Source organism: Puma concolor, chromosome C1, assembly GCF_028749965.1.
Source record: "Puma concolor isolate L17-30 chromosome C1, mPumCon1.1.hap2, whole genome shotgun sequence".
Classification (NCBI taxonomy): Eukaryota; Metazoa; Chordata; class Mammalia; order Carnivora; family Felidae; genus Puma; species Puma concolor.
In genome coordinates this window covers 13553831-13568183 of record NC_141674.1, presented here as the reverse complement: position 1 = coordinate 13568183, position 14353 = coordinate 13553831, and the positions used below count along the sequence as shown (strand labels likewise).

The following is a 14353-nucleotide window of genomic DNA, read 5'->3' as shown; positions in this document are numbered from 1 at the left end:
GCGGGGGTGCCCTCGGGCTGGGACCTCAGCCTCTCACCACACGCCCTTCTGATTAGTTTGACACCAGCAGGTGAGGCCTTGGCCGGGAGGGGGGCAGGAGGGGAGCCCGGTGACCTCGGCTCTCTGTGCCTCTCCACTTGCCCTGGGGGCGGCGACCGGGCCTGCCTTCTGCAGCCTTCGGTCCGAGGGTCTGGTGCCCACCGCCTCCGGGCAAGATGCCGGCGGGGGGGGAGGGGGACGGTGGCTGGGGAGGGCATGTGAGACCAGCTCTGAGTGGGGGGCAGTCAGGGCTGAGGACGGGGTGGGGGGGTACAGGAGAGAGATCAAAATACAGCTGTCCCCCCTACCCAGGGGGCAGAAAGGGGCAGGGTCTCTAGCATCACACCAGCTTCATGTGGCCATCGAGCCCCTGAAATGTGGCCACAGGCAACTGAGGGACCGAATTTTACATCGTAATTTAATTTGATCTAATGTAAACGTTAAAACTGCAATGTGATTTAGCTTCGTGGTTGGGAAACTCTATAGCGTACTTGGAACAATCTGCTTCTCCGTTGTGCTTTTATGAAACTTAAAGACAGACCAAACAGTTTTCCAATGAAAACTTGGTGTCTGAATTCCGATGGGCTGGATTTCAAAGACGCAGCGTGAAGAAAAAGAACGTGAAACATCCCATTCATAACTCTGTACGGCTTATGCGGCAAAATGCTCGTCACTCCAGAGATGCCGGGTCAAACGAAATATGCCGGGAAGAAGACCTGCCCTCGTTTGTCCTGACGTTTTAATCTGCGGCTACTGGGAAATTTGAAACGCCACGTGTGGCTCACATTAACGTTTCTACGGGGCGACACTGCTCGAAGGCCACGCAAGTCGCCTGAGTGCAGGGGCCTGGCTCGGCATCACCTGAGGACAACGGTCCGTCCCGTCCGGACCTCGACTCGCCCCCACCCCAACTCCACCTTGTCGCTCTCTGCAAATAAACAGAACGTCCTCGGAGCGGGGCAGGGAGAGGGGGAAGAGGAGGTCTAGGGCGCCGGGCACTCACTCTGGCCGTACTGGCCGTACTGGTAGCCAGCCACGGGGTCCACGCTGTAGCCGGTGGTGCTGTAGGTGGGCGGGCAGTAGGACTGGGAGGTGGGCAGGCTGTCTCCCGGCTTGATAGAGTCGGCCCGCTGGCTGCAGCTGGCCGAGATGGAGGTGGCCGAGTCCAGACCGCCGTGCAGCGGGGAGATGGAGAAGTCGGCCTGCGGCTGCGGTGGCACGGCGCTGGGGTTGCTCAGAATGCTCATCACCTGCAGGGGAGAGACCATCAGTGCGGCCCGAGCAGCTGGCGTGGCGGGGGGGGGGGGGGTGGGGCTCGGAGGACGGACCCCGCAAACGCGTGTGTCTGTGTGGGGGGGGGGTGGGGGGGGGCGGGGTGGGGACGATGCCAGGCGGGCCCCAGACAGGCCTTTGCTCCCTTAAGATCCCCACAAGGCACCGAGATCTTCAGTTTACTCGGCCTGCTTGCCCTTGTGGGTAAGATGGTTAGTGGTTTCTCCTGGTCAGGTTCTGACCTACGGGATCTCCCCTGGCTGAGAGCTCCAGGCAGCTGGGCAGGGCTTCGTTTGCCTCTGGGATATCCCCATGGCCTGGCTCTAAGGGACACCTTGTGCCTGTCCGATGAATGAATGAATGAATGAATGAATGAATGAATGAACAAACGAACGAACGAACTAACTAGCTATGTCTCTCCCATCCGACAGGGGCGTCCCTCGGACGGGAAACTGCGCGTCCCATCATATGGGGATTCCCCCATCTTCTGACACAAAGGTTAGAGAAGGACTCTGGGTCTGTCCGGCTTCCCCATGGCAGGCCTGCTATGCTCTTGACTTGGAGACCCTTGGAGATCCTACAACACCAACACCCATGGCCAATGCTTCCAGACAGCGTCTCGGGCAACCTTCTTTGACTCTGGTAGCTCTCAGCTGTCTGCGACCATCACCCCTTCCCTGCTTGGCCCATACAGCAAGCGGGAAGTCACCATCGGTGCTGGCAACCCAGACAGGCAGGGGTGAGGCTCATCTCTGTAAACTCAGCTTAAAGAACTTGGTGCTGGCTCCCTGGTGTGTCCACTTACTCATTCAACAAACACGCATGGATGGTGACTGCGGCCCCAGGATTTCAGAGGAGGAAGAGCCATGGTCCCTGTCCTCGGCAGGAGGGTGTCTGGGGCTGGTGGGGGGAGGCAGCTGAGAGCACAGCATCTCTGCTATGACGTGGTGAGGGGCATGACAGAGGCAGCTCTCAGGGGGCTCTGGGAGCCCAGGGGAGGGGACTCAGCCAGTGTGGTAGTCCAGGAAAGCTTCTGGGGGAGGTGACAGTGGCTGTCTGGCTCTCCAGGAGAGAGAGTGGGGAAAGGCAGGGCAGACAGCTGTGTGGGGGCACGGGAACACGGGTGTCCCGCTCAGTCCAGGGAGACGATGGCAAGGCAGGTCCTTGTGAGCTGACCTGCAGGGCCCAGCCCCTGGTGGTGACACCCCTTATAGGAATGAGGCCGCCGGGCCAGGAGGGGAGCCTTGCTGGTGGAGGGTGGCAGGGGGGATAAGGTGGGGTCTGTGTGCAGGGGGCTTTGCACCCACCCAGCACTCCAGAATCAGGACCCCGGCTCCCCTAAGCCTGGTCTTCCCTTTCTCCCTCTTTTCCTTGCTCCTGGCATGAACTCAGGTGACCCTCCCAATCCAGAGCCCTGCAGAGATGTGTGAGGCGAGCTATGAGGCCCCCTCCCCAGACGAAGTAACCGAGGTCTTCAAAAGCCTGTGGCTTCTTCAGACCTCACGGCAACTCTTTGGAGAGCAGCTCGGAGTCCAGAGGCCAGATCTGACCTTTTCAGAGGTAGGTCCTCACCCCAGGGGCCGGCAGCCTCTTACAGGGGCGAGTGGGGCTGGGGTCCCAGGGGCTGGGGCATGAGCACAGCCTCTCCGTGACCCTTCCCTCCATGCTCCCAACACGATCCCCTCACCCTGGGCTCACTCTCCTCAGTCTTTTTGCCGTCCACCCCCTGAGCCCGAGTCAAGGGCACTGGGCCTCGGGGGCTGGTCTTGGCCTCCTCCGCAGCCGGCAGGGCTCAGATGGGACTTAGTGGTTCATCAGCCCCATCGACCTGGCGAACGCACGGGGACGGGAGTGGGAGAGTCTAGGCGGGTGCCCGTGGAATCTCCCAAACTCACCCTCTCTCAGGGGGTACAGGGGTACATAGGGTACAGGGGTGATGGCAAGAGGGACCCCGTGAAGGGGGGGGGGTGTGTGAGGACGGCTGACACCATTGGACTGTGTTTGTTGCTTTCTGACTGTGGAGACAGGTTCTCCCGGGTCGAGGAGTTTGTGGATCGCGGGGCATCTGGCACTCGCCAGGGAATTAGGAGACCCGATTCTCTTCCAGGCTGCCTGTCAGGTTCCCACTCGAGACCTTACTTTCTATCTAAGAAAATTAGGAAAGTCGCCACCCATCCCATCGCCCCCCTATAAACATTAGCCTCGCTATCCCTTCCAAGGAGGCCTGGACTCCGAGAACAGACTCAGGGGCTCAGGGAAAACACACAGGCCTCGTTTCCCTTCCTTCAGGAGGATAATTGTAGGGGGCGGGGAGACTCTCGGGAGGGTTTGTCAGCTCTGGTGAGACCCCGGTTTAATCCTCCCCTCCCGCACACCACCAAGATGCCAAGCTCACAAGAGACAATGGACGGGGGGAGGGGAGGGCTGGGCGAGGGGAGGAATGGGGGAGGGGAGGGAAAGGGGGAGGGGTTAGGAAGAGGACAGGCATGTTTTGGGATGGGCTGGGAGCCACGCACACAGACAGTACTCATCCTGCAAGACAGAGACCGGCAGAGAATTCCCACGAGTCTGACCACAGCACTCAAGAATTATCAATGGCTCCCCATTACCTCCCAGATAAACAGGACAAAGTCTTCTTGTGATCAGACCGCTGCCTGCCTGTCCCAGCTTCTCCCCCTCTTCCTGCCTGACACGTCATATCCCCGATACACCAAATAATCCGGTGTCTCCCAAAGACATCCGCCATTCATTCATTTATTCACTCAGCAAACATCATAGAGTGCTACCATGTGCCAGGCCGCAAAGAGGGCTGGGCTGTGAGCTCTTTGAGGACAGGATAGAACCATGGCTCATCTACCTTTGCAGCCCCAGCACCTACATTGTACCTGCTACATACTAGAAAAACCCTGTTGAATTCATGGATATCACTTAACGAATACTTAGTGAGCACCTAAGTGCTCACCTTAGTGAGCCAGACACTGAGCTGGGCCCCGAGCATCAGCGACTCAATGCCCTCCTGGGGCCACCAGTCTAACGAAGGAGACAGACAACAAACAAATTATATAAATTCCTGATACCGAGAAGTGCTACAGAGGAAAAATAAAGGGGGGATGTGGAATAGGCAGGCAAGACCTCCCCAAAGAGGTGATATCCAGCAAGACCTAAAAGGGCCAGCCATGGGAGGGTATAGCAGAAGAGCCTTCCGGGCAGACCAGTCAGCAAGTGCAAAGGCCCCGAGGTGGGAACACACCCAGCAGGTTTAAGAAAGGGCAAGGAGGTCAATGCTGAGTGAAATCCCGAGAGTTGCAAGGCCTCCTGGGGCCTCTGTCAGAAAGGGCTTGCGTGGTGCCCAGTGGCTTGGGAGGCCTTGGACCCTGGGCCATTAACAGACAGCTCAGAATCAGCTCAGGCCCAGGGAGATTTTCCTGTAATGGGATTTGTTCAATGGGATTTGCCCTGGAACATCAAATCAAATCCACATCTGGGATAGGTGTGAATAGGGAGGTGCTTACTCTCTCCCAGAGGCCCTGGCAGGCTCTCTCCATTTCATCTAACCCCCTGACTCTAGGCATGGCGGTTTCCAAGCTATTATCTCCCCTATTTTGCGGATGGGGAAACTGAGGCACAGAGAGGCGAAATCACAGAGATCACACAGCCAGTAAGTGGCAGCGCTGTGATTTGAACCCGGGTCTCCCTGCCCTCTAGCTGTGTTCCTTCCCAACAGGCTGTGCTGGAGACCGTGGGGGAGGAGAGGCCCTTGGCGACCCTGACGAGCGGGTCCTGTGGACCCAAGTGGCCCTCCATGCCCCCCAGTTGGCCCGGGGACCCCTGGGAGCAGAAGCAGGGCCCGCAGAAGCAGGAAGCGTTTGCCCAGGGTTAGGGGCCCAGCTGAGAGGTCTGGGGCCTGCAAACTTTTGAACTTGAGGAAGTCCCAGTCTGATGCGGTAATCCACCCCCCTCAAGAATGCTAAGGCCTCTCCCCCGGTGGGTTTTACTTTTTTCCCGGTGACCTTGCTTTCGCTAATGTATTACTTCTTGGTACGTTACCGTTACTAACTCAAAATCAATACCGACCTCCACATCTGTAAGGTTTTATCTGAAGGCAAAGCTCCGGGCTGTCCGTCAGGCTGAGTGACAGCCATCCCTTCCTCTGCCCCCACCCGCCGTGGCCCCCGCCCGCCCCCAGCCCCTTCCTCTCCCTCAGCTCTAAATCAGTCCCAGCCTCCACCAGACTAAATCAATAAGGGGCAGCCTCAGCCCCCTTCCGCCCGCTGGGGAGAGGCTGGCTCGCCGGTTTGGGGGAGGGGGCTGCGGGAGCCCCGCGCCAGCCCTCCTTCCACATCCTCCGCTCGCCACCCCCACTCCCCCCCCACACCCCGGGATGCGGTGGCGCGCTCCGGTCCTTTAAAAGAAGGGGATGGGAAAAATGTAATTAATTCCCTCCGCTCCTGAGCTGGCCCCAGGGCCTGGGACCGAGGAGGCAGAGCGGTGGGATCTGCACCCTCTGTGATAACCGAGCGCGCTTCGGGAGCGAGGCTGCAATTAGAAAGGGGATCGCCATCACTCGGGCTCCGTGGCAGGGTGCGGGGTGGGCGGAGGGGGCCGCGGAGGGACACACGGGAGGGGGGGGCGGGGATCAAGCCTGGAGAGGTCAAGGCAGTGGGACCCGGAGATGGGACCGGGGCTGGAAGGAGGCCAAGGACCACCTGGACCCGTGGGCGGGTCAGGGAGCCCCACCCTGGCACGGACAGAGGGGACCCCGAGCCCCCGGAGGGACATCCGTTTCACACACACACACACCCCGCTGGGCCATCCAGGGCTCCCAGGAGCTTCCCTGCGGCACCGGGGACCAGAATATCTGCACTAACATTCATGCTCAGCCCGGGGTGAGCTGTGAACCCTGGGCAGTTTCTTTAGCCTTCTATGTCTCAGTTTTCTCATCTGTATAATGGGACCGGCAATAACTGTAGCTACCGATAGGGTCCCTTTAAGAATTAAACGGGTCCGGGGGCGCCTGGGTGGCGCAGTCGGTTAAGCGTCCGACTTCAGCCAGGTCACGATCTCGCGGTCCGTGAGTTCGAGCCCCGCGTCGGGCTCTGGGCTGATGGCTCGAAGCCTGGAGCCTGTTTCCGATTCTGTGTCTCCCTCTCTCTCTGCCCCTCCCCCGTTCATGCTCTGTCTCTCTCTGTCCCAAAAATAAATAAAAAACGTTGAAAAAAAAAAAATTAAAAAAAAAAAAAAAAAAAAAGAATTAAACGGGTCCGTGCACGCTGAATACTTAAGACAGTGCCAGGCACACGTCTGTTCTCCGCGCACGCTAGCTGCCCCTCCCCTTCCACCTGGATCAGAAGGGACTGAGCTTGAAAGCCACCCTTGAGGGCGGACTCAGGGAGCTCCTCCCTGTGTCTTTTTCACCCCCTCCTCCCCATGGGGCCTGGCACACAGTGGGCGCTTTCTGAGTGGGGAATCTCTGCTCCCCCCGCCCCCGCCCCACAGAAGCTGGGGCCTGCACCCTGAGAAGGGAGCCGGGTGTGAGTCAGCGGGCCAAGGCACACCTTCACGAGGACACCCCACCTGAGTCCAGGGAGGCGAGGCGGCCCCCAAAGCCTCTGTCTGGATCACCCAATAGCTTCCGGGACACTTGCCCCCACGCCCGCTTACACGGAAGGGCACGTAAATACATACAAACCCGGGAGACTGCCACGTGTTCACAGGTGGAGAAACTGAGGCCCAAAGGGGGCAGTGACTTCCACTCCAGGAGAGTGGCACCACAAACTGATGGGAGTATAGCCCATCCCTGGGCTTACAGCCGCTCCCGCCTGCCCTCAGCCTCGGGTTTGGCTCCAAAAGGACCGGCTGGTGGGGCCCACTGAACGCTTTTATCTCCGACGACAGCCCTGGTCCCCCGTCTCACTAATTCATTCTCCCGACTTCCAGAAGAGGTGAGGGGGGCACGTTTGGGGGGAGGGCTGCCGATTGCCCACTGTCAGGAGAGAAGGCAAGGGTATGGAACACAATGCTTGAACTTTGTGACATCTGTCCCTGGGGACTGAGGGACTACCGGGGGCAGGCCCGCTCATGACTTGCCCTGGTCCCTAAGGGTCTGGGGCCTGGAGTCCCTCACTGGGTCCAGATGGAGCTCCTGGGGGCATGCCCGGCTGAGGATCAAGGCTGCTCCACTGGGGTCTGTCTGCTCAGCTCTGTCTCCGCCTTGGTCGCCCACTGGAATCAGCGGGGGAGTCTCGTGAAATGCTGGTCCCAGGATCTCACACCCCCGCAGGCTCCCAGGAGTCGGTCTGAGGCTCTGGGCATCAGGAGGGTTTAAAGCCCGCTCCCCCGGTGAGTCTAACGTGCAGCCAAGTCGGCAAACCGCGGCGCCCAAGTCACTGCCGTTGTTGCGACCCACGCGTAATAACGGGCGCCAATCCGCACCCACGCGGATGGACACGTGGGCACGCACGCAAAACACGCTGACGCGCGTGCTGACTGCACGCGGCGTGATGCAGACAGGCCAACGCGAACACGCACAGAATGATACGCACGGGAAAGTGCACATACGCACGCGGCCAGGCCGCGCGGCGTCACACGCTTCGCGGATGCACACGCAGGCAGACACGCTTACACGGTCACGGACACCGCAGTCTCACAACCCCACGGTCGCCGGCTCCCGACGGATACGCAGACACACTTCACGCCAACACCCCCTCCCCACCCCCCGCCCGTCCCACTGCCTGTCCCCCAGCTGCACACTGGGATTACTGCAAGCGAGAAATCACCCACCCAGGCAGCCGAGCACCCCCCGCTCCCCCTCTCTCCTGCTCGCCTCTTGCTAAGAGGATCGGGGGCCCCCTCCCCTCTCCCTGCCCCCTGTGGACAGCGGTAATGGGCTTCGGGTGCTGACTTTGAGGTTCCAAACAAGATTTCCTGCACGTCTCCCTGTCCCTGCCCCCCCCCACCCCCTCCTTCACCATCCATCTCTCTGCTCACGAGCCTCACCCTCCCTCCGCCATCCGCATCTCAACCAGGAGAGCCGGTGCTCAGCCTGGCCGGCAAGGTCTCCCCCCACCCCCCTCCGCCCCCCCCCCCCCACCCCAGCCCCTCTCAGATCCTTTTCTAAGCCCGGCTACTGCCATTCTCTTGCCCAGCACAGCCCCTGACAGTTTCCACAGCATTTCCCTTCAAGCCTCACACCTCTTCTACGGAGCAGTCACCCCGCTTTCCAGATGAGGCACAGGCTTAGGGGCTCACCCAGAGTCACCTGGCGAATGAGTGGCAATCCTCTACCCCCGACTCCTAGTCCCGTGCGCTTGTCCTGCCCCTGACTGTGGTCTTCGTGTACCATATACGGCCCTGGGTCATTCTCAGGTTGATGTGTGCGTGCGTGTGTAATGTGTGGGTGCACGTGGGAGGACCACACGTGGGAATACTGCATGTGTGTGCACGTTCGTGAGTCTGCATGCACATGCCAGTGTGGCTTATGTGTGGGTACGTGTCCCGTCTGCCCCTCTAGCTGACCTCCCCAAGGGCACACCCTGGGGCCGGGGGGTCATCTGGTCACTGACTGCTCTCTCTGACCGGAGGGGGATTTGCCATCCCCAGACTCCTTCGGATTTTCTCTCCCTTCCACGTCCAACACAGCAGACCTCAAAAGACTCAGGGGGGCAGGCTCTGTCTGGTTGGGGAAGAAGGCAGGCAGGATAATTTCTGCAGAGAACGGCTTCAGCCTAGATGGGGAAGAAGACTCGGGAAGGCTAAGCCGGGATGAGGCCTTGGGCTCGGGCCTCACCCAGAGGACGCTTTCAGCCTTTCTGTGGCCCTGCCTTCTGCCCTGGGCACAGCCTGACCCTGACCCTGGATTTGGCCTATTGCCAAATAGGCTTGCTGTCCTATTCCCAGTGCCTGGCACATAGTAGGTGTCCAACAAATATTAGTTGAATGAATGAATGAATGAATGAATGAATGAATGAATTTATCTGTTATCCCCAGCACAGGGCCTGGCATAGGGGAGGGTGAATGAAAAGAATATACAGAGGGGTCTTGTGGCATACTCACACCAGCCCCTCAACTCAACAGAGCCCCCTCCCCACCCCAGAGGTCCTTGGAGGCCTAGCCAAAGATGCCCCGGGGGAGTGGGGGAGCTGGACAGAATGACTCCCCACTGGTTGTCTAAGAAGTCAAAGATATTCTCTCTCTCTCACAAACGCACACACCCATTTCCAATGTTTGCTCCGTGAGATGCCAGGCTCCAAAATCCGGAAACATCTAGAAATATCTGGAAGCACCGGAGGGGGGCTGGCCTTGGCGTCCCCTCCCTGGGTGGTTCCCGGGTTCGATGGTGTCCATGCCAGGACAAGGCCCAGGACTCCCGGCCCCCAGCAGGGGCTGGGGCTAGCGGGGTGCGGTGGGATTCAGGGACCATCTCTGATGGCGCGATAATGGCGGAGGGGGATTAGAGCGAGCGCTCTGAGCGGCGGCCGGGTTGGAGAAGGAAGGGGCCGATCGCCGGGAAAGATATGACTATTTAAAGATAATGATTGCATAAATTTAATTAGCACACTTTCACGCGGCAAATGGCCGTTTTGTAATTAATGTATCTGGCATGAAAGATCCCATCTCCTCCCCCTCCCCTCCCGCTCCCCCTCCTCTGCGGCCCTAATGAAAGACAGAGAGCAAGTGACAGAAACAGTTTGTCAGTGGCTCCAGGTGTCAGGGGCCTAATTGGCTGAGCTGAGGGGAGGGAAGGGGTGGGAGGGCTGAGAGGGGGGCGGAGGGGGGCCTCCTGGACTTTGGGCCCAGGTTGGGAGAACAGGAGGGTGGGGAGGCCTAGGCTCTCAGCCTCCCTGGCGTGGGGGGTGCTCCCCCTCGGTAATTGCCGGAGACGAGGACGCAGAATGGCAGTGACAGGGAGTGAGTGGGGGCAGGGAGGCCTCGTTAGTACCTGGGCAGACAAGCTGGCTCATATCACAATGCGTTAAGGGCTCACAGCCATGATAGCTCAGGCCCGCTTCCCCTCTCTAAGAAGCAGAGTCCCTCAAGCAGACAGAATGCGTGAATGAATGAATGGGCCTCAGTTTCCTTTCCTAGAAAATGGCCCTCGGTTATGGAGAGTCTCAAAGGGAAAAGTGATCAAAGGTGTCATTACTAAGCACCTACTGTGCATGCCAAGGACCTACTGTGGGCAGGCAGCACTGCCCTTCACGCCTTAGAACGGCGGTCCGAAGGGCGGTCCGAAGGGCGGGTGCTTTAGTCTTCCCGAGATCGGAAGTCATTTTACCGTCATCCATGACGCCTGGCTGCGGCTGCGGCCAGATAGCATCAAAGTCGGGCAGCAATGGTGACAGAGCCGTGGCTGGTGCTTTTGTTGACCTCTTCCGGTAAGGTCAAGGGTGGGCCAGCATCAAACCGTCTTAGATTCGAGGAAATAGGGGTATTGGCTGTTCCACGTTACAGGTCGGGAAACTGAGGCTCGGGGAAGCTAAGTGATTCGCCCCAGTCTACACAGTAAGTGGGGGGCTGGGATCTGAACTCAGAAGGTCTAATCCCAGAGACGGTTCTCCCTCCAGCATTTACCTAAGGGACCCACTGCAGGGCCAGCTCAGCACCTTTCCTGCCCCCAGGATGCCATGCCCTGCCATCCCGGGTAAGACGCTTGACTGACTCCAGAGAGAAAAGCCTCTTTGTTAGGTGGGGACAGCTGTCCTGCAAAGGACAGCGATGTCCTGCGAAGTCAGAGCGGCCTGGTTTTCCCGTAGGATAATCAGGTAGCAGAAGCGAGAGGGTGGGCAACGGCGATGCCCCACCGTTGCGCCCTGGCCGCCTTGGGGCGTGTGCACACCCGCCTCTCCGACAGTGCCCGTCCACCGTCTTCACCAGCTGCCCTCTGCCGGCCCCTGCCCCGGCCCCTGCCCGGTTTTCTCCGAGGGAGGCGGGGCAGGGAGGCCTGGAGCCAGCCTAGGCCCGGTGGAGCAGGGCCCAGCCAGCCCTCTCCTGGACCAAATTCAATTTCAAAGCTTAATGAGTTTGCACAGGAGCCCTTGCCGGCTGGGTGGTTCCCGGCCGGGCCACCGAGCGCTCAGCGGCCCGAGCAGGGAGAGCCCTGGGCTCCATCGAGAGCGGCGGGGGCACCGAGCGAGTGAAAAATGTCAGAGCAAATTGGTCTTGACAGCGTTAATATCTGCACCTCATAGCAATAATTACATGTAAATAAATAGCAAAATCACACTCAGCTGGAGGCAGCTTGGGGAGGACGGACGCTGCTAAGGACCAGCTGGGGACCCAAATGCTTCGCTCCATCCTTTTCTTTCCTTCTGAGAGTCTCTGCTCCCCCCTCGCCCTCAACCAGATTCTTCTTGCTGCACAGGACAGGGACCTCGAGCTTCCGGCCGCTCATAGTAAACATGGGAGGGAAGACGAAAACATTTGGGTACCCCCCCCACACACCCCGCTCTCATCCAGCTGTGGGGCAACAGCTGGAACCAGCATCTGCCCGCCTCTGTCTCCTCCCTCCCTGAGCGTAATATTCCACCTGCGGGTCTTACAGAAGCCCACATCTCGGCCCTGCCCTCCATCCTGGGCACCCTCCCGGCTGCCTCCTGGCCTTGACCTCCGTCCGCAGGGCCACCCCCCGATCCAGGTGGCCGGGCCAGCATCCTCTCAGTCGCCCAGGCCCTGGGCAGCCCGGTCATCTTCACCCCCCCCCCCCCCCCCGATGGGTCCCAACACCCACAGTGCCGTGCAATATCACGTGCTGTGCAGAGTCACCGGCCGAACGTGGCGCAACTTCCCGGGGAGCCAACCTGACACGATGCTCCTCGATTGTGTTACCGTGAGCGACAAATACGGCTGCACCGTGCCCAAGAATACAAAATGTGCGTGCGTGTTTGTGGGGAAAAGTTTGAGAGGCCCAGTGTGCAACCAGAGTCCCCTCTTGCTACGTGTTCGGGGGCCCATGGGTTTGCTTTTGTTTTTTGTCTGCAAGAGCGAGGACCATGTCCTGCCCACGTCTGGATTCACAGGACGTAGGCAAAAGGCCTCTGGGGGTGTTTGAGGGAGGAAGAGAGGAAAAGGCAGCGGAAGGCTAGAAGGAGAGAGGAGGACGGAAGGGGAAGGTGTAGGGAAGGAGGAGGCAGGGAGAAGGCAGCTGCTGTCCAGGCAGGCGATAGTCTTCAGATGGGCCCAGGTGTCCTGAAGTGGCTGGATGGAATCCAAGGCTCCGTTCATTCCCCTCTCCCCAGAGGGACCCAGGGGCCCTGTCTTCCGGGGACCCAGCCTCCCTCCCACTTCCTGTCTGCACGGTGCAGAGTTCCCACGACTCGGGGCTCGGCTGCCCCAGGAGGAGTGTGGAGGGCCCTCCAGCTACTTCGCTGCCCGGCCTGCCTTGCCTGCACAGGGCAGGGAACGCAGACTCCATTCTTTGCAAAACAAATATCTTCTCCAGAGCAGCCCCCGCGTCCCACACCGTCTTATTTAGTTCACCGACTAATCCACTTATCGAGGATAAAGCGCCTGTGAATCCCCATTTGATAAAGGCAGTCACAAAATTAGCAAAAATGTGCCCACGGCTCCCGCGTACCAAACAAACAAGAGGCTGGGGACGGCTGCGGAGAGATGTTGTCTCTCTCTAGTCCCCGGGGCCCCCGAGAGATTCGGGAAGAGATACAGCAGCTCTCTCACTGGCGCTGAGGGCTGGGAAGGCGATGCCGGGGGTTATTCGGGGAAGGGGGTTGGGCAAGGTGGGGAAAGGAGCCGGAATGGAGTCCCTGCCTCATCCCACACGGCACGCACCCCAACGCCAGCCCGGGTCCCTGGCTCCCGTCACGACCCAGCTCCACGACCCTGTGCCTGCAACACCTCCACACGTTCATCCACGACATTCATCATCCTTCAGCGCTGGCTCCGTGCCAGGCGGCGTTCCAAGCAAACTCGTTTGCTGCTCATGACGACCCTGTGAACTAGCCACCACTGTCATCCACGCGTTATAGGAACAGAGAGGTCGAGTCACTTGCTGAAGATCACACAGCTGGTAGCCACTGCCCCCAACTGGAGGGTTATTACCGACAACTCTCCCGTTCAACCCTGGCCGATTCAAACTCCACCTGCGTCTCCAACCACGGTCCCCAACCCTGACAGCAGTCCCCCAGCCCCCTGCTCTACCCCCCACTACTCGCGGCCCCTCCTCTGCCACCGCACAGAGCCTTCGGGTTGCCGAAGCCCGTCCGCCCCCTCCACAATCTCACGACTGTCAAGTTCACACCTTCCGGTGCTCCTGTCGGAGCCAAAGTTATTCTCCTGTGCCCCACCTCCACCATTAGGGGCTGTGGTGTCAGGGCTGGGGGGCGTCCTCCTCGCGGGGCCCAGAGGTCTCCCTATTTTAGGCTGGCTGACACCCTGTCCTGATCATGGCGGCAGGGCTATTAATGCCATCACACGGACGGGAACACACAGACTGGAATAAAACCTCAGCCAGAAGTCAACCGGCTCATCCGGAGGGTGGTTCTGAGGAAGAGGGAGGGGCCAGGAGGGGATTCTGGAAGGCTCGGTCCCTGTGCTGCCCACACGGCCACCAGCTTGGCTTGGGAAGGAGGGGCTGGTCTCAGGCCTCGGGGGTGGGGACATTAATCACGGGGAGCACCTGTCAGGGTGGCCTCTGGAACTAAAGGGAAACACTTGTCAGAAGGGCAGCACTTCTCACCCCGGGCTCCCGGGTCTCTGTGACTAACCACTGCCCCTCCAGGAGGCCATGGCTGGGAGCAGGGCATCTGGGGTTCAGGCCCGGGCAGCCCCCGTGGCTTGGGCAAAGGCCCTCCACAGACACCTGGACCGTAGGTGGGAGGAAGGAGCAGGGAGAACCAAGGGCAGGAGCCGGGGGAGGGGCGGGACTGGGATTCACGGCCAGACGCAGAGCCCCTGCCCTCTCCAGCTTTGGGGCCGCCCTCCTGTCTCAGCCCCCTGTCCCGCCTCATTTCTAGAAGTTCGTGTCCCTGAGTCCCCAGCACGCCTTGATCCCTGCTGGCCTCCTGTGTTTGCCCTTTGTCTTCCCCTT

At 59.8% G+C, this 14353-nt stretch overlaps 1 protein-coding gene across 3 annotated transcripts in view; it reads right to left on the bottom strand.

Moving 5' to 3' along the window:
* The window catches only part of PAX7 (paired box 7), a 98073-nt gene that overhangs the window by 8271 nt on the left and 75449 nt on the right, over positions 1-14353 (bottom strand). For all 3 annotated transcript variants that reach the window (XM_086715835.1, XM_086715837.1, XM_086715836.1), the window contains exon 8: positions 1043-1289. In XM_086715835.1, the coding sequence (XP_086571961.1) occupies positions 1043-1289 (247 nt within the window). The remainder of the gene's footprint in view (positions 1-1042; positions 1290-14353) is intronic.